At 42.6% G+C, this 22,256-nt stretch overlaps 1 protein-coding gene across 3 annotated transcripts in view; it reads right to left on the bottom strand.

Moving 5' to 3' along the window:
- FLT3 (fms related receptor tyrosine kinase 3) overlaps positions 1–22,191 on the bottom strand; it is a 40,802-nt gene extending 18,611 nt beyond the window's left edge. For 2 of the 3 annotated variants that reach the window (XM_013189432.3, XM_048072829.2), the window contains exons 1-9: positions 22,061–22,191; positions 12,129–12,253; positions 9,961–10,163; positions 9,038–9,153; positions 6,787–6,904; positions 5,722–5,873; positions 5,003–5,142; positions 4,768–4,921; positions 54–219 (exon numbers count right to left, since the gene is read on the bottom strand). In XM_013189432.3, the coding sequence (XP_013044886.3) occupies positions 54–219; positions 4,768–4,921; positions 5,003–5,142; positions 5,722–5,873; positions 6,787–6,904; positions 9,038–9,153; positions 9,961–10,163; positions 12,129–12,253; positions 22,061–22,115 (1,229 nt within the window). In that variant the 5' untranslated portion in view covers positions 22,116–22,191. Of the gene's footprint in view, positions 1–53; positions 220–4,767; positions 4,922–5,002; positions 5,143–5,721; positions 5,874–6,786; positions 6,905–9,037; positions 9,154–9,960; positions 10,164–12,128; positions 12,254–20,908; positions 21,229–22,060 lie in introns of those variants that run through there. The other variant, XM_048072830.2, reaches the window with a different exon arrangement.
- Positions 22,192–22,256: the final 65 nt, after the last annotated feature.

The raw sequence follows: 22,256 nt of genomic DNA, 5'->3' as shown, positions 1-22,256 counted from the left end.
CAAATGAGACACAAAGAGGAAAGATTCGGAATTATAACAAAATATTCCAGTACCTGCGTCCATCTGCACTGTAACTTTGCTTACATGGAAACATTTTTTGGGAAAATAGCCACATGCATCTAACTGGTGGATATGCTGTAAAGTTAACTTCGAAGCAAAACTCTTCTTCACCAATTTCAAAATCTTCTCTAGAGTCAGTTATGTTTATAAATCCCTTTTCTGAAAAAGAGAGAATATTGGTATTGTGATAAAAAGGATGGATTACTTAATGAATGAATTTTGACATCTGTATGTTTTTCATTTTGCTTATCACACATACACACACAAAAAGCACCATGTTACATCACAAAAGGCACCCCTTTAATCAAAAGAAAACAGTTCTTCAAAAATAGTATTGCAATGTTGTCTCTCTGTTCAGCTCCAGATAACTGATCTGGGTCTTTCTGATTTCTGCTAGAGTTGTGTTTTCTGTCAGACCAGAGCACTTCCAAAATGCTCTGACACTTCTTCCCCATCCACCCTACAGAACCACAGGACCAACTCCATGAGTTTTTTGTTTTGTTTTAGGTGTGTGTTCCAGGTGTTAACAGCTACATCTAACAGGGGAAAAAAATATATGGCACCACCAGCTTACTCAGATGTTGATATTCATTCTTTCTCCTGCCCTGAAATGAGCTAGAGATTTTGCAAATCAGCCTTATACCTGCTCATTTGTTTCTCCATCTCATTAGAAGTATTTGATGAAAGACAACAGGAACGTGAGAAAGCGTTCTAAAGGTGTGGGTGAATCCTGTGCTACTGGTACTTTCCCTGCTAGGGTGGGATTGGTTTCACCTAGTGGAGCTGTCTGAAGTTCAGTGACCCACTCAAGCTACCTGTTTGGACCTCCGATACACTCAGTGGAATGAGATAGGCATGTCCAGATATATCCCATGGTAGTATAAAAGATAGCAAAGATGTACCGAAATGCTCTTTGAAAATACCTGCCTCATGCCACTGGCAGCTGGAAGAACGTGAATCATTCCTGGGGCTAGATGTCTCATGAGGTGAAACGAATCCCAACCAAAGAGACTGACCTACACTTCTAGGAGGACATGGTCCTCAAGGCATCAGCAGAGCTAAGGATCAGCTCCATAAAATTAACAGAACCATATATGTTGGAAGTGACCTCTGGAGATATCTAGTCCAGCTCCTGCCCAAGGCAGGTCCAACTAGATGAGGTTGGTTGGAGCCACATCCAGTTGAGTTTGGGTGTCTTCAAGGAAGCAGATGCTAGAACCTCTAGGAAACTTGTGACAGTATTTAACCAGCCACATGGTGAGAAAAAAACCTGCACTGCAGAAATACGACTGGACTGAGATTTCTCTTTAGAGTGTTTTTCTTTTGGTTGTAACACTATATTGTGTTTGGCGTGTTTTGTGTCTGTCTAACTTCACTGGTTTAAAAAATACAAGCTGGAAACTCCCATGTAAACCACAAAAATATCAGTATTTTAAAACAAGAAACAATTCCTTTCATGACTGTTCTCCTCCTTTTTAATATTAAGGGCTTATTTGGTTTATAGATCAGACATTTGTCTTTTGAATGCTCTTTTGGACCTCATCTTTCCAAGTACAAGGTCATCAGTATGTGTGCTGTTAACAACACAGCTGGCCAAGAGTAAAGGCTTTCTCCAGAGTGCACACAGGGATCTTGGAGCAGGGCATGACATTTCTCTGGAAAAGAACTCAGAAAATGTAGTTTCTTTCTTGAAACAGAAAGAAAATAGTTTTTTTTTTTTTTCCCCTTGGGTTACCAATTTTTTGGCATGTTGAAGTATATTTCTGCCAAAGAAATAGTGAACGTTATTTAGTAATAACAGAGAGGTGAGCTGAAATTCTTGAGACTGGAACAAAAGTTTTCATGTTTCTGTATTTATTTTGTTTATTTTTTTGCTTTAAACCTAGTATGTGTTGGAAAATAGCTTGTATATTCCTGAATCTAGATTGCATAGTGCTAATAATTCTTTATTCGACACTGGTGGAAATTGAACATAAGACCTGCAGAAACAAAGAGCCTTGCAGCTGCAGTTGTTGGCATAATCACTGTTATGCTTTAAAGTGACCTAAACATCCCTTCTTGATCTGACCAAGTGCATGAGATGAGATAAGTTGGTGAAGTATCAAGCAGCAAAGAGCAAATCAGAGCTGTCTTGCTGCAAGGGGTTATTAGAGCATAGAAGACCACCTGCCAGTGTAGTTATGCTAGCCAAGCTCCCCAGGCAATGCAGAGTGTCCCAGAGAAATCAGGCTTTTTCTTGGTAAAGTTACATCATGACCGTTCCCGGTGTAGCTATGGGTACCAACTCAAGAACAACAATGGTTTAAAGGTAGGATGCTGATCATTTCTGAGATTGTTACTCTACGACATGGACATCAGAATGAAATTCCTATATATATCATTGCTGAAATTGAACCTCGAGTGCTAGCATAGATCCACACCAGCAACTGTTGCCATTAATAAATTAGGCTAAAAGTTGTGGGGGATCAGAAGTATTGCACACGATGTCCCTGTATTAACCTTGGAGAGAGAAGCACGGCTGACAGCAAGGTATGGCAACAGCCCCCCACTTGAATCCACCACATGAGTAAACAAGATTTCTTCATCAGAAAAGACAAAGAGTCCCCAGAGGTTTTGTTGGTATAAGGTGTATTAAGGAGGGTACAACTACAACAGTTTGGCACCCCCCAGTCAAAAATGCAATGAAAACAACATTTCAGTTAAAAATGGCATCACTCTGAAAGACAACCTTCCATGGAGAGTGACTCAAATATCCCCGGTCAATACGATGCTTACTCAGACCTGAGAGTTAAGGGACCCAAGAAGCCAGTATTTCTGAAGTGGGCACTAGTACTAAGAAAGAAGATCTCACCCTACCTCTACATGGTCCCCTCATCCCTACTTTCCTGTTTACTAAGAAGCTATGTCTAAAAAAACATGCCCAGGTATCATGCTCAGTTACTGTAAACCTTTACAGAACTTCCTGCTCAGAAGTAGGCAGAAGCTGAAAAGAGGATATTGCACAGGGAAACTAATTTCTGAAGAGACCGGGGTAACTGTCTCACTTCCTACCATTCATAGCTTAGGTGTTGTCAACTCTGAGAACAACTGCATCTAAGGTCAGCCCCGTGGTGGTTGCTTCAGAGGGCCTTGTCCTTGGGGCTGGAAATCCCAGCTCCATGCACAGCTCTCAGAAAATTTCTCCCAATACATACTTCAGCAGCATGGCCCAGGCTACAGCTTTCCTTCTTCATGCCTTATATCCAATTCTATTCCTATTTAGCATATTATTTCCACCTGAGAATCAAGGTGTGCTGCTGAGGCTGTTCTGGGCTAGCTTCAAGTTTGCTGGCTTTTAAATGGACATGTTGCTTAAGCAGAATGATGTTTCCTTTGGTATGCATTAGATTTTCTGAATTTTCAGACCTAGTGTAGCTTGGTGCTAGGAGGATGGTTCACTTCAGTACCTGGAAAGTAGGAGACATGTAGACCAGCCAGTAACACTGCAGAAGTTGTCTCTGTAGCCTCAGGTTTTCCATGCTATCCATCACGGCTGCAGCAACATTCTTGCATGGCAGTTTGCCAGCTCTGTCATCATGAGCTGTTCATGGTATCTCTGTGCTTACATTCACAATTCATGCAAAAGTTTTCATTCTGCTACCAGTTCCACAGGTTACTGAGCTAAAATACTTCCACAGGTTTACTTTTCCCTAAATTATTGGGCAAATTCAAACAGCCACTTGTCAGTCACTCCCTTGCCTTAAGATGAAGAAAAGGTCCTCTCTCTTTTGCTCTGCGTTTTGTGTGAGAAAGCCAACCACCAAGAGCCTTGCAATTGTTTGATTGCTTCCCAGCGGACCCAGATCAGACCTCATACAGATTTTCTATGATTTTTTTTTTTTCTGTATGAAAGCAATGAGTGCCTGAAGGGACCGTGCTTGTAGGTGGGGTGGAGGTGCCCTGTGTGGGTGAAAGGGAGATGTAGTGGGTGGACATGGTGAGGAGGAGACTGAGGTGATGGCTACAACATCCCAAAGCCCATGGTGGAACCACAGCAGGACATTTCTGCCTCACAGCAGTTGAGACAAGCCACTGGTCATTCCAGGCTCTGACCAGGCTAATACATGGAGCACTAAGAGCTGAACATGGGGCAGGTCATGCATTTTATATTCTTGGCCAGCTCCAGAAATGGTGTTTTATGCAGGGCTTTACCTCCAATTGTTTCTAACTGCTCTGCAGATGCCTACATCTGAGGTGATGGCATAGGGGTTCCCCTGCTCAGGAACACCAAGGCATGGCTCCCTGTAGCTTTGTGTCCCCCCAAAAAAAGCTGCTGTGGCTTTGTGTTGTGCTGGCTGGGAGTCACCTACAATAACACGAGCCAAATCCCAGCCCGTGCTTTGAGAAATAACACTGAAACAATCGTGTGGGCTAGACCTCCAAACAGTGCCAGTTCATTTCACCTCTAAAAGCATTTTAATTCTAATTTAATGGGAATTATTTGGAAAGCAATATATATAACAGAAAGTTCATTATTTTCAGGTACCTGAATGACTCAGTTCAGATTAATCTCTTGGCTTTCCTAGGCTGCCAGTAAGTGCAGACAGGAATTTTCCTTAGAAATCACTATAAACATAAGCTGCACACCTGCGAGCAAAGACCTGCCATACTGAAAACAAAGCAAAGCAACCAGCCAAGGGACAGAATTAACACCAGGGATGGAATTACCTAAAACTGTAACCAGAGCAGTTTGATTCGGATGCACTGTAGAGGAGCAGGTATAACGTCCGCTGTCGCCTCGTTCTGCTGCTGAAGCAAACATGTACTGGATCCGGATGGCCGAGTGGTCTATCAGATACTCTAACCCATCAAACCTACGATCCTAGTTTTCAACAGAGATTTCCAATTATGTCGTTGATAGTGCCCAGTATTGCCCATTTTAAAAAGTCCCCTTCTTTCTTACCTGCTGCAATTCTTTGTTTTCAGAAGATAAATTTATTCTGAATTTATAGTTACGATAAACAGCTCTGCATCTGATCAGCAATGGTTCCCCGACTTTGAGGAGTAATTCAGGTAGAGGTGCTGCTTGTCTTTCGTTTAAATCTACAAAATGAAACATAGTCACTGAAAAAACAGCTGTCACACTGCCTAGAATAATGCTCGTTTAAATCAATGCTTTTTCTTCTAATACTTTACAGACATCCATTATTATATTGTAATGACAATTAAAATTTGAGGAAATTACTCATTAACCATGAAATCAGTAAATTTGATGGATTTAGATGTCTCAACCCAAACGTTTGTCATAATCTACAAGCTATCTTAGGGCACAGTTTAGCACAGAGTTTAGTTCAAGTCAGCTTTATTTAAAAACAAGAGATAAACAAAACAAAATTTATACATTTTAAGAATGTTTTGAAGTACATTTCACTGCGACAGAGTTCTAAAAGCATGCAAAAATGAGTGATAGCTGTTTAGAAAGCACAGAAGGGCAAGACATTTTTTACAGAGACCACAGATAGCTGTTAGAATTTCAGATTAAACACAACACAGAGCAATCACAGGCACTGTTAGGTTTGTTCCAGTGGTTACGAACAAATAGCTGAGTCCAGAAACTCTGCTCGGACGAGCTCCAGTGGCAGGGTCCAGCTCATGCATGAATATACCCTAGAGGGTAGTTACCTATAGTAAACAGGCTGGTGCATTCTCTGCCCAGGTCGTTAGCTGCACAGCACCATATGTAAGTTTGGAATAGTCCACCCTGACGTAATTCATGTTGTACCTTCTGTATGCCATCTTTTCCTCCATTTTCTTCACTCATTTTATTAAGGCAACTGCAATTAAAAGCACAATTATTCATTGCCTCGTTTGGTTAACCTCAAGCAAATAAAGCTGATAAATCTCCAAGCCATGAGAATATGCAAACAATACTGGGAAAACTGGATCTTATGCAGCAGAATAAAAAGGAACTAAGAAAGATAAGAAAATAAAAATGTCATGGTCTAGGCAGAAGAATGAGCTGAAATGTCCTGAATATGCTCAAACTGGTGCATAAACAGGTAAATCTGTGTCTAAAATCTGGGCAACAGTGAAATGATAGAGGTTGGGCTTTCACACCACATCTCTGAATTCCTGCTGGCAGGAGTTGCTGCAAATCCAGCAACCTTTACGAAACCCAGATCCCAAACTGCCACACAGCAGAGCAAGGCATTGCCTATGGCCATTGCACAAAACACACCAAGGGCTGTTTTCTTTGAGTTTATTTGAACACATTCCCACAGTTAATAGAATCAATCATATATGTTAATAGAACGGGAAAAATCATTTAGATAGGAAAAATATGATTCCTTATAATATCTCCCCAGCTTTAATGAGAACACACTTCCAAAAAATGTGAAAAACTAGAGGGAAAGGAAATATTTCTGGTCTGTTTTGGTGACATCAGAATACCAGAATCTGGAACAGCATTTCCAGGCCAAGAGCTGGAAGTTTCCAAAAGAGCACAACAGCCAACATTTCTAAGAAAAATGTGCTGCGATGCTCCAAGAGTGAGTCATGCAGACACATGGATGTGCAAAGCAGCAGAGCCCACTGCGTTCGCCTGCAAACATGCTGACCCCAAAGCTCTTCTTCAATAATCCAACCAACCTGCCAGGAACACTAAACAATACAAAGTCTCTGCCCTTCATCAGAAGATGGTAAACTTCCAGTCTAGAGGTTCAATATGCGTATAAACATATGCTGTACCTCCTGTCGGGTGTTTTGCAAAACGTCCACTGCACAGATGGCGGGGGGTAGCTCTCCGATATGCACTCTATAGCATCCAGTTTTCCACTCCTCCTGAAATAGGGTTTGCCTGGTTTATCTGTTAAAAATCATGCAAGTGTTTAAAAATGCTGAAATCTTTCTTTAAACAGACAGTGCTTTGCTCCTTTCACAGCACATGAAGTCACAGGATTGTAATTTGCTTCGTGAGCTTTCAGCGCTGAGGGAAAATAAAATGATTCTGCCCTGGGGATATCAAGGGTTGGTCTCACAAGCTTTTCAGTCTTGATTGCTAAATGCACAGCTTCCCCACTATCAAAGACCTGCCTCTACACACCAGAGGACGATCCTGAGGCTGATACCGAGGTGTTAACTTGCTGTGGCTGCCATTCACCTCACAGGGCAGGAGCACAGACACCTTCCAAAATCACATCACAAACCCCTGGCCCTTGGTGGAACAGCTGTTGGGACTACAAAATCTCTGCTCCAGATAGGATTGTCGTGTGCTGCTCCAACAGGTCAGACACACAACGGAGGACCATCGGGGGGTGATGGCTTCTGACCACCCACAGGCTCCTCCACTGCACGTCTGGAACCTAGAGGGAAAGTTTCCAGGCAGCTCCCAGTCCCCTGAACCTGTCAGGCTCAGACTTGGTCTAAGTATAAAAAATGAATGCATTAAAACTCTTTAAGATTTGACTTAAAATGACAAATGCCGAGTTTTAGGTTGTCTTACAATGAAATTACAACTTGCACCCAAAAGACTGACATTTTCTTTAGAGTCGTTTCATTTCCAGCAAAGCGGTATGATAAAGTGAAACTAATATTTTGCCTTTTTACTTTCCTTGTTCATTTCTATCTTACAAGCTGGGCCTAGAAGGCTTTTTTTCACCTATAGAGATTCACATCTCAGTTGAAGGGTTCACAACTAGCCTGAAGGATTTTATGAGATGTAATTATGACATTAGATCCACAGGAGCAGAGAAGGCAACCCAAGTAATTGATATGGAGAAGATCTTTATCGAGACTGTTTTGAGCTGCTCTTGCTTGCACAAGTAATAACATTTTTTAACCTCCAAAGCTTATTACTATGGCAGTGAAGGTAAATTTTAATCAAAGATTTAATAGCCTGCCCCCTCAGTGAAGCTGTTAAAATTATAATTGGGACATGCAATAGGTCTTTAAATTAAATAAGGAGAAACTGGAGGTGTCACTTCTGACACTTGAGAGAGAAAAGAGTCAATCAGAAGAAATACTCCAAAAACAAATAAAGAAGGGTTAAAAATGTTGATTAAGTGTTGATTAGTCACAGTTTTTTAAAAACAAGGCAAGTAATAATGCTTCTTGTTAAATCTATCTCTAGAAGTGCTTGGTCCTATCAACTTTGCAAGACTTTTAGCTCTTTGTATTGATTTTTTTCTTTGACTCTTCTTCAAAAATTTTAAATTTTATGTATAAATTTGGCCCTTTACAGATGAAATAATGTTATTTTCCCTCTGTTAAAAAATCATGTCAACATAGGTCACTTAAAAAAATACTTCTTGGACAGCCCTACTTAGAAATGGAAAATTGAACTTGGTTGCAGTTGTTGCCTTTTCCCAAGGGATGTCCTCTGTGTGGTCCTTGAGGGAATTCACCCAAATCTGCTCCCACTGTGAGCCTTTCAAGAAGCTGCACCTCGTGTATGTGCTCTGCCATGACTTGCTGGGCTCAGCAGCTGCAATGCCAGCTTCTCGTGCAACTCTGTGTGAGCAGCTGCAGCACTACTGTGTTTTACCCTGAAGCCACCGAGAATGAATAGGTCAAGACACAAGCAAACAAGTCCAGCCCACGAGCTTTGAGAGTACACAAAAGCCACTCTTGGTCTGTCCCTTCTGGCACAGGAGGAAATCTCTCAAAGGGGAGAAGAGGGCTGGTGCACATTTACATCTTTATTTGTTCATTTGCATGTTTTATTGACTAGTGAAAGCTGGCTCGCATGCGGTAACGCAGTCTGTGGTTTTGACTTCAGCCTCTGAAGACAGCTCCAAGTCCTGTGAATATCTAGGAAGGTTCTTGAAATGCAGCACGGGAGAAAACTGGCATGCAGCATGGGGCTCAACAGATGACAAGAAGTGCTTGGGGAAGAGAGATACCCCATGAAGGAAAGTGGAAGCTCACTGCTTTAGGTGAACTTGAGCCTCTCCCCTTGGACTACTGATGGAGTGACTCCTTTAATCTGAGCCATACTTACTGCGGATGAAAACAGGAACAATTATGGTGTAATTGCTGTTTTTACTTATGACTGAGAGAGTGTATTTTCCAGCCTGTGTTTCTCTTATTTGGGAAAAAGCCAAAGAAGTAACATATCTATAAAAGAGAAAATAAAGTTGTATTTATTATCTGGAAGGTAATAGGCAGCAGACACAATAAAAGCATCTGCTCCATTAGTTCTGTACTTTGTGTGCAAAAACTATTCAGAAATACTGGTGCTCATTATTTACACAGCACCCTTCGACCTGAAGTGTTTTCATGACGCACATAGGACCTTACAGCCACAGGTACCCAAGCACATGCCTAACGTTGAGCATTGGGAAGGATGAGCTTCCTGAGCTTAGGACAGCTGTGGAGGTCCACAGGAAAACACTTTACCTACAATCCCATCCCACATGTCCTGTAATGGGAGGCAATAACCCAGCCTCGGGTTCCACCCCCGGTTTGGCTGTAAGAATTAAGAAGCTGGTGCTGGCACTGTTCCTGATCTGCTCTGTGACCATAACAAATCACAGACCTCTCCATGCCTCAGTTGCTTTAACTATAAAATCAAAACCTTTTCCTTACATGAACAGTGCAAACCTCAAACTGATCAATGTCAGAAAGTTCCTAGAGACCTCCATGCATGATGCTATACAAACTAAAAGACTGAATTTATTTCTAATGATTCTGAGTTTAAGATTCTTAAGTACGTATGCTGTGTCTACATCAACAATCAGCAGCATGCTGACTGGTGACAACATGTAAGAAAGATGAGAAGATTAAAAAAGTTAAGAAGGTTAAAAAAATGCATAACATGAAATTATTATTATACATAAGAAAAGTCACAGAAAATATTCCATTTGCATCCTGAAAGAAATGATCCCTCAAATGTTCTTTGATGCAGAACATCCCTTGACTTACCGGTTCTCCGAGTCCAATGAAGGTTTACAAGTTTGGCTCTCTTTAAAGAACCAAATGCATGAAATGATCTCTGAAATGTTCATTATCACTCTTAATTCAATATCTTCAAACACATTGACTTCCACGTTTTTAGTTGGTTCATAGATGTTCTCTGTTCCTTGAGAATTCAAATAGCACCCGAGATCTTCCAAAATATTAGAAATCTGCCGTGCGGGAGAACAGATTGTTATGTATTTAGTAACAATTAGCTTTATTTGGTTTTTCATATTCAAATATTTTAAAAGGGTGTTCTTCTGGAAAAAGCTTTCATAAATTAATAGTGCCTCCTAATTGCCAAATGTGAATAGAAATTACACAACAGTAACACCTTCAACATACTTTCATTTTCTTTTCTAGTGTCAAACATTCATAAATATGTTGAATTCTACTGCACAAGGGAACATGATAGGATTCCTGTTGCTTTAGTTAATTCCGTTCTCTAGACAGACATCACAGAACAACTTCAGCCAGAAACATGATAATTTCCCTTAGTGGTTATTCTTTGCTCTCATTTTTGCTTCCTTTCATGTAGAACCATAGGAAGACAGAGAAGAACTATAATAACATCTTTCTGTTTGAGACCTCAGTGCAAAGGCAGGGCTAGATAAATATATATTTTTTTCTTTAGCATTCCACTGCTTGTCGTCGCAGAATCTGGCTAGACTGCTCCTCAGCTCCTTGCGGGCTTTTCTGGGCAGAGAAGGTTTGGGCTGGTTGCCTTCACACCTTTCATTTCCTCGCCATTGTCTACATCCAAAGGAGAACTGCAGCCAGAAAGAAAATGTTCTACATGCATTCAGCAAACTGATGGTGGATTAATGAGTCTCTAAGTTTAGCTGCAGCAAAAGGTGGCGAGTAAATAGCTCCATCTGAAAAGTAGCTCTAAAATGTCTCCATTATTGTGTCAGGTGAAGTTTATCCAACGTATATGAGAAGACAGGGTTTGCTGCCTCCTCTGCCCCACACTGTGCTTGGCCAGGCACCCTGGGCAGTGAGTGGGAGGTGAAAATGGTGTGATTATGCTCATTCCTTGCTCCTTCTTTTTCCCTTTTCTTGATCTGAGAGGTATCTAGAGAAAACAGCCATATTCTGCCTCCTCAGATGCAAGGACAACACAGCTTTGGCTGGTGTACTAGATAGAAATGACATATTAGGAATTTGGTGGTTGGAAAGTGGGAAGGTACTTTACATGGTCAAGATCATGAAAGCTGACGAAATGTTGCATGAAGCACCACACCTGTAGTAGAAGGGATTTCATCTAAAATGACTGAAATATGATTACCAGACCAGAGAAAGCCAGAAGATCTTCACATATCTGGCTATGATGGGAGAGATTACACCAGGCTCTTACATTTAAAAGACCACTCCCAAGGTCTGGGGGACAGGTCTCAGTACCTTTAATTTGTTAGTCTGCTTCTCACCTATCTGAATTATTGATTTATTTGTCCAGGAATAAAAAAGATTTCACAAGCCTGTCTTGAAACAAGAATCCTCAGGAAATACTTTAATCGTAGTTCTCAGCTGCTTTATAACTTAGTAGCACACCATCTCTTATTGACCTCCTGCCATTTAGAAGCTTGGAGGCAGAAAACTTGGAGACAGGAAAGAAGAAAAAAATTTCATATTTGATTCCTTATCTAGCTTTGGGCTCTCAGGCAAGGTTTAGACCAGGTAAGGATTTATGGGCTTTGTTGATGGGAGAGGGTTCAGCTTCCCCACCAGTCCTAGCAGCCAAGGCACACGTGTTAGTGTTCAGCTATGGCTGTATGTAACCACTGCTTCACATCATGACCTTGCCAATCCCCACAGATCATTTGTCCCATGAGGGCATGTAGTTTTTTTAATTGATTTTTAGTAATATTCAGGAAAGCTGATGAGAGACATCTTCAAGGCAGCACTTAACAACTCGGTTATAGAGAAAAATGGTACTTACCTATTTATAATTTAAAAGTATGAATTGTGATATGTATTTTCCTTTAACTCTCTGTAGCCTTTTATTGACCTAACTCTCTTTATTTTGACTGTGACATCCCCACACACTAAAGGGTTAGGGTGCTGTAAGCTTCTGGGAAGGTATTTCTGGAATGGACAGGAATATTTTATAAGCAACTTGTTCTCTGTTAGATTACCTTAGAAGATACTGATGACTCTGGTGTTCTTGAACCTTCATCCTTCTGGCTGATAAATACACATGTAATCTCAGATATATTTTGATTCATTGCAGAAGTGAAAGTTATTGCTGTCATAACAAGAACTGTAAAACAGAAATAGGAAACAAACGTAATCCTGTCTATCTTTCTGCCAGGAATAACCATTTTAATAAAAGTAAAAATAAAATACAGCAAAACTGTAGAAAGATTGCATCTTTTTTATTAAAAGGCAGACGAAATACACAGATATATCATGTATTTGCAAGCTCTGCCTTTGTGTATCAAAACTTAGAGAAAAAGCTATTCAGAAAACCTTTCAAAAGTGCTGATACATCACGCTTTAGAAGTATGTCCCCAAATATTGTAGAATATTTTCTCCCTCCTGCCCATTGGGAAGCCCAGGTCAGAGACATTCCCCAAGCACTCCTTGTGCCTGCTCAGAGCAATGGCAAAATGAAGCCCTCCACCTGTTTTTAGAGCCCACACTCAGCTCACCTAAGGACCCAAGCTCTGGTCTTCCCTTTTTCCTTCTCTTCAGGACTGTACTTCATCTGTCAAAATCATTGGAGGCCCTCCTGAGCCTTCCTTGTTTAGTTCTGCATCCCAGAAGCTTGTGAGGGAGGGACAGGGTAGACACATCTTCCCCTGAGCCACGCTTGCCCCTCCAGGAAGCAAACAAGGCAAGAATTCACACTCTTCTGGGGAAAGTGGATGCAGAAATTGAAGGCAGGAGGACAAGGAAGGACCACATTTTTTTCCTGCCTTATCCCAATGGCTCTGTAGCAACTCAGGAGCCTGCAGAGCCCGGGCAGCTCCCAGCTGGAGCAGCATGGAAAAGTTTCTAGTGCCTCAACAGCATGATCTGTCTGGAATGCTTCATATGAGCCTTTCTGCAGGGTTTGCAGCTTGGAATCTCACTATTTAGCCTTAAAGGAGTGATAGAGTAATGACGGCCCCATCGCTGCACAGAAACAAATTAAAACAGAAGTAGGACTGCTCACAGCCGGCTGGGTGAAATGTGTCTGATTCCCACCAGTCCCTAAAGCCAGCCTTTAACAGTGCAAATAAGCAGTGAATCACAAAATAACATCTCTGCCGATGAACTGGGAAATTTAATGTCCTCGGGTCTTGGTTTTGTTTCGTTTTGTTTTATTCTCATTTTATTTTCTTTTGTTTGTTTGTTTGTTTGTTTCCTCAGCTCCTGAGATGGTTGGGCTTAGAGCAAGGTGCAGAGCTGAAAGGAGGATAAAGGTAAACAAATCAGAAAGCTCTTGAAGGTACCTCCACCAAACATGCTGATTCCCCCCCATACACACACCTCTGCAAGCCAGGTTTCCAGCCCTCCCACTGGAGGATGATGGAAAGCAGCCTATGCCCAGGAGAAAACTGGACTCCCTGTCCCGTTAACTGCTAGAGCTTGTTGCTTCTACCCTCTGCCTTTATCCTGTGTGAATCCAGGAAGGTTTTTAGGCTGAGAAAGGATATTTTGGACTGAGACGATTCCAACTGCTGTATAGCGAGAAAAAAAAAAAAAAGAGTGATATGCTAGAAGTATTTATATGAGATGAGACGGGGGGCCTAAATTTGTGCAGGTCTTAGAGAAATATATTACTTTGACTTAATAGAAAATAAAAGCATGAACGAGTCTTCCAGCAGGAGCAGAATCAAGAAAAGAAATATTGGGAAAACGGCAATGCTCTGATTTTCCATCTTGATTTTCCAGCTGCTAGCTGGCCTGTGCAGAGAGTGGTGCTATGGGCTGCAAGGCAGTCATCCTCCCCAAAGTCCAAAGCAAGAGCTGCAGAGACTGAAAGCACTGGGTAAGGAGTATCAAATATGCAGTATGCACAATCATGCCGTGCATTGCCAAACTGTACTGAAACTGGAATGGAAAAAAATTGCTGCCCCGAACAATGTTTGTTTATGCCTGCTTTCTTCTTCATTATCTTTTTATAGGTTATACGAAAATAAATGCAGTAGGAGAAATCTTGCTCTCACCGAAGTCAGACAAACCTCTAGTTGTCATAAACTGAGTCAGGATTTCATCAAGATAGGCACATATATGGGGAAATGCCAGTACAAGTGACTGTCTCCTTGTACACAGCACTGGTGAGACTGGACTTGAATATTGTGTTCAGTTTTGGGCTCCTCACTACAAGAAGGACATTGAGTTGCTTCAGTGTGTGCAGAGAAGAGCAATGGAGCTGGTGAAGGGACTAGAAAGCAAGACATAAGAGGAGTGACTGAGGGAATTGGGGTTGTTTAGTCTGGAGAAGAGGTTTAGGTTGGGCGTCCAGAAGAATTTCTTCACAGAGGTGGCCAAGCCTTGGAATGGGCTTCCCAGGAGGTGGTGGGGTCCCTGGCCCTGGAGGTATTTAGGAGATGTGTGGATGTGGCACCCAGGGACGTGGTTTAGTGACGGGAATTGGTGGGTCAGGTTAATGGTTGGATTTGTTAATCCTGAAGGTGTTTTCCAACCTAGATGACTATGATTTTATAATTCTAAGTCAAAAAGCAGGCTCACATGTAATGTTGTTGAGAATAAAGGCTTGACTCTACTGGCCAGATACCAACCGAAGATGCTGTGTCCAGATGGTTGACCTAATAGAACTACTTTGGAGACTTATGCTCAGATGGGGGATGACTAAAGCAGCCTGCCAAAAACTGGGGAAGCCAGCCACAGTCTGACTCAACCTTCCCAAATTTTCTTCCTGACCAGGGAAGGCAGCAAGCCGAAGCCTTTCGTCTTAAGCAACTACCAGCTGCAGCAGAGATGTGTTCAGCTTTGGGCCCCTCAATACAAGAAGGACATTGAGTTACTCGAGTGTGTGCAGAGAAGAGCAATGGAGCTGCTGAAGGGACTAAAAAGCCAGGCAGAAGAGGAGCAAATGAGGGAATTGGGGGCTGCATGACCGCGAGGGGGAGCCCTCGAAGCAGCGCTACGAGAACCTAAAAATCCTCGACATCAGAAGAAGGAAAAGGAAATTTGCTCAAGCTGCCTCCTCAGGAGCATCGTTGCCAAGCCCAGCTGACGCCACTGGTGTCTGCAGAGTGCAGAGAGAAAGATTTTGTCCAAAAATTAATTTTCCACCTTAACTTTTCTCAGCTCCCCGTTTTCAGGTCCCAGAAGAAAACAGCTGCAATGAAGACAAAATTATTCTTCCCCATTCTTTTATACCTAGTCACTTCTCTCTCTGGCCATAATTTCCAAGAATTTTTCCTCTGCCTTGCTATGTCCTAACAGATTTTTGGTACTGATCTCAGCCAACTTCACCTTTGGGATAAAACTATGTCTTTCAATGCTACCACCTTTCTTCTTAGAGGAGGACAGGTAGCAGTTCTGTATATGGCTCATTGCAGCCAGCTTATAAATTATGCAGAAATTTTAACAAAGAATAATTCAGATGGCTGAAGATTTCAAATCAAATATCACACTGGTGATGTATTTTACACCTCTTTGTCAGAAAGCCAGAGAAAACCTTTTCTAACAGAACAGGTAGCTGGAGTCAGCAGAGCCAATCCCACTTTTTTACTGATTATTTACAGATATATTTGCTTTGGTGCCTTATGTAGTAAAAATAACACAATGATGACATAAAGCAGGGTCATGTTTTTCACGACATTATTACACATCCAACTTTATTGACTACTGCCATTAACTTTATTGCAGACTGATATCCAAATCATGCTCTGTGATTTGTCTTTTCATCATTCATTTAAGCCAGAATGAATCACAATCTAGTTTGACATATATTTCTATCATGTTTCAGATTTTCTAATCATATACTTGCCCTCCTGAGTACGTGAAACCTGCTGTTCCTCTGGGAATAAGCTGCTTTTATTGTGGGATTGTGCACATTTATGAACAGCCTAACCCCTATAGCTGTTGCAGGCTTGTTTCATGATTCCTAGCTGGTACTAGCATCATGTAGCTTCTTAATTTATAGATTTGCTTTGAAATCACTTTTTTGAGTCCTCAGTCTGTGTCGGTAAATTGTGGTTTGTATCTGAAAATAGTTATCTCCTTAGCATGAAACAAATGCTGGAGACTGAATCTAGCACGACATCTGGCTCCCTTTTACCTCTCTGTCCTGCCTCTTCTGCTTTGTGGCTTGGGCAAGGAAGAACTGCAGGGTTGTATTCAAACCCTTATTTGCCTTTCATTTCACTAAGATAACTTTCCGTCTACCTTCCCTGTGAGCTGGAGATAAAGACCCTGCTCCAACAGCTGGCCTGTTATTTTTTTTTTGCTGTTACTCATTTTGCCTGCTTTGCATGGGACTAGCTGAGTGAATGCCAGCCCCTCCACCCTGAAGGACAGCCACAGGTCCCCGGGACCCGTTGAAATCCCTGCTGTCCTACCCACAGTCTGTGCCATTCTGCCACTTCTGATCCAGTTTACAAAGAATAACTGGGACTGCTGAGGATACCCCTTTTGGGGAAGTGGCTGGAAAGTGGCCAAAAGGGCAGCAAACCTCAGCTACCATGGCAACCTCACTTTCTGAGGAAGAGCCCATATTGTGGCTGGTTCTTTTTCTGCTTCTCACCCACACCCTTCATCCTCTCAAGGGAGCTTCTCCTTGGCCCCCACATCACCCAGATCTTTCAGCCTCACTAGCCACGGTGAACAACGATATTCGGGGTTGCATTAGGGGTGTTGCCAGCAGGTCAAGGTCCTTATCCTCTGCTCAGCCCTGAAGCAGAGGCCTCACCTGGAGTGCTGCGTCCAGTTCTGGGACCCCAGTACAAGAGACACGTGCACATACTGCAGCTGGGAGAGCTGGGGCTGCTCAGCCTGGAGAAGAGGAGGCTCAGGGGGATCTCATCCGTGTCCCTAAATCCCTGAAGGGAGGGTGCAGAGAGGACGGAGCCAGGCTCTGCTCAGCGGTGCCCAGTGCCAGGACAGGAGGCCATGGGCACAGCCGGGCACCCAGGAGGCTCCCTCTGAGCACCAGGCAGCACTTCTGTGCTGGGCGGGTGACGGAGCCCTGGCACAGGCTGCCCAGAGAGGCTGTGGGGTCTCCTCCTTGGGGATCTCCAAAAGCCGCCTGGACGTGGTCCTGGGCAGCCTGCTCTGGGTGTCCCTGCTTGGGCAGGGGTGGCACCAGGGGCCTCCAGGTGACCCTGCCAACCTCAACCCTTCTGTGGCTCTGTGAATAAAGGGATAATTCTGCAGGTAAAGACGAACCAGATTAATGCCACCACAGAAGTCCTCCATTAATCAGAAAGTAGCATTGGGCTGTCCTTGCTCTTGAATATCCTCTACAGGATGTTTGTTCATGGGGATGGCACATATTTATGCCATTAAAAAGCAGGATAGACAGCCCTGAAGCAAAGCAAACAGACATATCTCATCTAATGGCACAAGTAAGTTTGCTTTGTTTAACTCTTTTTAACCTACTCTGTTTAAGCACTCCAGACTCATTAGCTGACACACCACAGCACTTCTACTGACATTAATGGAATTATTAACCTCCTGCAAGCAAGAGCTGCTTTAGTTAAGTACCCAAAGGTAGAGGTATGAGATTCCCGGCACCTCATCAACAAGGAGAAAAGGATCTGCCCGAAAGAGAAGTGAAAACAAGACTACAAATAGTGAAATTACACTACTTGTCATCCTAGTATTGTAAAACTTCCCTTTTTGAATGAAAACAACAGCTTCCACAACTGACTATAGTATGATGTCCTTCTCTTCCTGGATAGGGGTGAGGGACGGAACAGAGACAGCTTAACGTGAGGATGGGAGAAGGAAGGACAGCAAGAGAGAGAGTTAGAGAAAATGGCTCTGCTACAAAACCAGAAAAGATAAAAATGAATCAAAGGAATTTGATTTAAATGGTCATTGGTTTTCGGTACCGAATTTGGTAAAAATGAACAAAACAAACACCAGTTGGTGTTATTTATATCACCAACTGGTGATACGTTACTTACAAGGTTAGGGTTAAAAGACAATTGCAGTTCCCCAGTGGCTGTACAGATCTAAAATCTAACATACTGCTGGTAACAATAAGGTGCTTTTCAAACCAGCTCTTGCATCTCACCCACTGGAAACCCTATCTACACAATCAAGCCTAGACTACAGAAAAGGGTGTAAATACAGCTTACTTTTACAACAGTAATGGAGCTAAATATCCAGGCCACCAGCTAGCCTTTCTGTATGTTTACACTGCTCAGTTTTTCAGCAGTTTTAAAGGAAATCTCCTAGAAAAATGAGGGAGCTGTTTCATCCTCTGAGTGGGAAATAAGCACACAACATTTATCCAGATGTCAGTCTAGTTTTGTTATGTTATTTCTCATGGAACACAGAAGGAAAAAAAGAAGAGGCTACTCTTCAGTCACACCAGCAAATTTTAGGGTATTGTCTGTGTTTCAAGGTTTACAGATTTCTTAAGGAAGCATTTGGCATCATACTTCTGTTCAGATTCATATAGCATCTTCTTAAATGTGTGTCTCTCAACAAGAATTGGGTTAATCCATATGGGAAATACGGTATTTCCCCTCTCCTCTCCCCCATTTGAGAAATGCTGTTCTTTGTTGGTTATGAACGGATTTTCTGGTCCCTACTTTCCTTTTAAAGTTCTACAAACATTGGGTTTAAAAAATTCTTGTGCTTTTTGAGTGCTGCAATATAAAACTGAAATTGTTTTCTGTCTTCATCGGTCATCTGTTCCTGTTCTTCCACTTTTTTGCTCTGTAAATGTTTTACTTTCCAATCTCATTTCCACTGATGTTTGCTGTATTTTTTCACCTGTGCCTTTTGCAATGAATGTCTCTATGAAAAATTTCAGAAAAGCTAACTCAGCTCGATGACCCCAAATAGCTTCTCAGTCTAACAGCACAGAAACCTACATGTGAGGGAGTTTATGCCATGAAGCTTTTGAAAGTTGCATTTTCAGAAGCTCAAGAACAAGAGGACAAGGGGGAGTTTGGATTCAGCTCTGTGCTGTATTATGCTGGGGCCCTGACGGGAAGGGCTGTAGAAGGGGATGCTGCAGAAGGACACGATGCCCACAGCTCTGCTTCATTGAGCACAGTCACAGCAGCACCCACCAATGTGCCACCGGGCAGTGACTGGCTACTGGATAGCTGCAAAGTCGGGTAAGCTGAGGAATTTTCTGGGGAAGAGAGGGAAAAAGCAAACGGGGCCAAACCTCAAAAGAAATAAAACACCAATAGTTTTAAGTTGCATTTTGTGGAAAATAACCCTGAGCAATCCCTTCACTTTCAGGAATCATCACTTCCGAAGAGATGCCTTAACCTCTGATCCATGAAATCCATGGTGAGAGATGACCATGAAAATATGTTCTGCTGGGCACGACTATGTTTCCCTGAGTAAGCAGACCACGTACTGGCCTCATCCAGCGTTCACAGCTGGCTTGCACTGAGGTTTCTGCAAGCTTCGTGAAAAAGACTGCAGTCAGGATCAAACTTGATTCCCCCTGGGGTGCTCATTGATTTCACCTTTCTGCCTGCGGCGGGGCTCGGTGCCCAGACATGCTTTGCAGTGCTCATCAGCTGGGGTGCTGGAAAGCAATGGGTGTATTGCTGGGAGATGGACACATCCTGCCAGCTGCTGGGTCCCAGCCTCTTCTGGCTCATCTCGTGTTTTTCTGGTTCTCTGCCACAGGGATGTAACAGACACCTGTGTGTCTTGTGAGGGGTTTTTCAACATATAAAACTCCCAGAGTTTTTGTGCAATCAGACCCAGCATAAGCTAATCCAGAGCTTGTTAGGGCCTGAGTTTGCAGCCCTTGCTCATATAAAATTTCCTCTCATTTGTCAGCCGCGCTGAGATCTTAGTCAGCAGCTCAGAGCTTCGTTTCTCTCAGGTGCCCTGGAACTGCAAAAGCAATCCCATGAACAGCTCTCAGCAGAAGTGGGCACAACACGAAAAAAAGGAGAGAGAGCAGTTAAAGGAAAGCTTGCTCCGATGAGAAAGGTCACCCAAAGCTTCTGTTTGTCACACAATTCTCCAACTTGAGAAACATGAAACTATATTACTGCCTCAGTTCCCAGTCCCCATCCACCCTCCCACCTCATTCACTACTTCCAGGCTAATTGTATGCTAGATCATGCTATCATTAACCACAAGCTCTTGCTTAGGATGACCAGAAAACGTTAAGAAGGTGAGGAACTGAAGTAATGCTTTTAATGCACGTACCTGTATTTACATACATATTATGTTGTATATATTGTTTTCTAAAATTATTGGGATTACATTCCTTGCTGCTGGGTATCTTTTATTCCAGCAAATAACACTGACAAGATGCTTTTTCTTTCCTGCAGCTTTTGCAGTTCTGAGCCTATAATTTAAAGACAGACCTGGTGCCTTAATTCTGCATGTGCCAGTGAGATTTTTCTCTAGCAGTTACTACAGTTTGGCTTTCCTTTCTCTGCCTAAGTGTCGCAATTTCCGATGATTCGGGTTCATCATACAGATACAGGCTGTGAGTCTGCCCAATTTATTACTAGGTCTTACCTCGAGACAATACGTGAAGTTTTACATGGAACACACCCGTCTTTAAGAAATGACATCTAATTCATTAAACGTTTAACAGTTTTCCATCAACATTGCTTTTAAAGAGTCATCTGCTAGAGAGAGATTCATGGAGTTGGCAATTCTCAGGATTTCTGCTGTCAGCTACATCTCAGAACTTTCAGCTCCCATCCAGCTTGCACGTCCTAAAGCATTTTTTTTTCATTTTTTTTTCCCCTGTATCTGCTGGCCTTATAAGAAGTATTACTGCCTCCCTACATACCTTCATTGACTAAGTAGTATCTCAACCCAACGAGCAGTAGTCCTCCTGGAGGATAATCGCACCTTGCACCTCGGTGCTCCTCTGGCTCTTGCTCCCTCCTCAGAGCTGTCTCTCAGCCGTGCTGAGGTCTGTTCTTCACAGCCGCCTTCGGGCACTATCACATCCCAGATGCTAATCGCTTTTGTTTACCCTGTTATGCAGCCTGCAAGACTAGCAGAGCTCAGTCAAGACGAAAACACAAAAATCCGTCCTTGACAGGGTTTGCTTAGTAGTAGTATCAGCAATCATGCAAAGCAGGAGATCATGAAATACTCATTTTCATTTTTACTCCACCTTCCCTTCTATCTTGGGTAGACTTTCAACCATGAATGAATAATATCTAAACAATTGCTCTTTGAAGTAAATATTATTGTTCCCGTATATGGAGCTGAAAATGAACCCCAGATTGTAAAATGACTTTCCCAGGCATGCATCAGAACTGAGTTGATCAGAAAAACAACAAAAAAAACCCCACTCTCTTGTTGTTTGGGTCCTGGATTTTGAATCAGCAAGATCATTTCTGATAGGAGCAAGCCATTTATTTTAGAGCCAGAGAAAAGTAGTTGCAGGCGTTTGAGATGGAAGAAAACATTTCTTTTAACAGTTAAAATGTTGGCATGACTTCACTCTGACAAAACAGATAAACTTTCTAGATATTAATATTGTGCTTTCTTCTGCTTAGATTGCTCAACAACAACAAAACCTGGTAAGATACAGATGCACTGCTGAATTTCATTCTATCAACATATCTCATTCACAGAGTATTTACTTAGGAAAATGCAGATATATTGTTTAAGGTGATCACGTGAAGCTGGTATTAATGCATTTACATCAGGAAAAGTAAGAAAAAAAGAGTATTTTAGGTACTTTTTGCCTTGTGCATGAAATGTGTCAGGTGCACTAGAGCAACAGCCTGGCTGGGACACAAGGGTGACGGGACAGAGAAGGGGACACCCAGAAAAGAGAAGAAAAGCAGGATGGAAAATGAAAGATGCAGGAGAAAATGAACAGATAAGAAGCTAGAGGTGAAAGAAAGGAAAGATGTGAAGGGATGAGGTGAGATAACAGGAAATGGAAGGAAAGGGTCTGAGGAGCAGGTTGAGGAGGCCTTACCTGGTAGCCAAAGTGGGGTCCCCGAGGGGTGGGCAGCGGGCGGGCACAGTGCCATGGCTGGCGATGCCCTGCCGTCCTCAGCCCGAGTGCGTGAAACGCGGCCGTGCAGGTGGCTGTCTTCAGGGCGCACGTCACTGCCCGCAACGAAACCACTTCTTCAAAAGCTCGGGCCCCAGACCTGAGCCTGAAGGAAACG

Source organism: Anser cygnoides, chromosome 1 (genome assembly GCF_040182565.1).
Source record: "Anser cygnoides isolate HZ-2024a breed goose chromosome 1, Taihu_goose_T2T_genome, whole genome shotgun sequence".
In the NCBI taxonomy this organism is placed as follows: Eukaryota; Metazoa; Chordata; class Aves; order Anseriformes; family Anatidae; genus Anser; species Anser cygnoides.
Note: the sequence above shows the minus strand (reverse complement) of the source record. Positions and strands in the feature narration are given on the sequence as shown.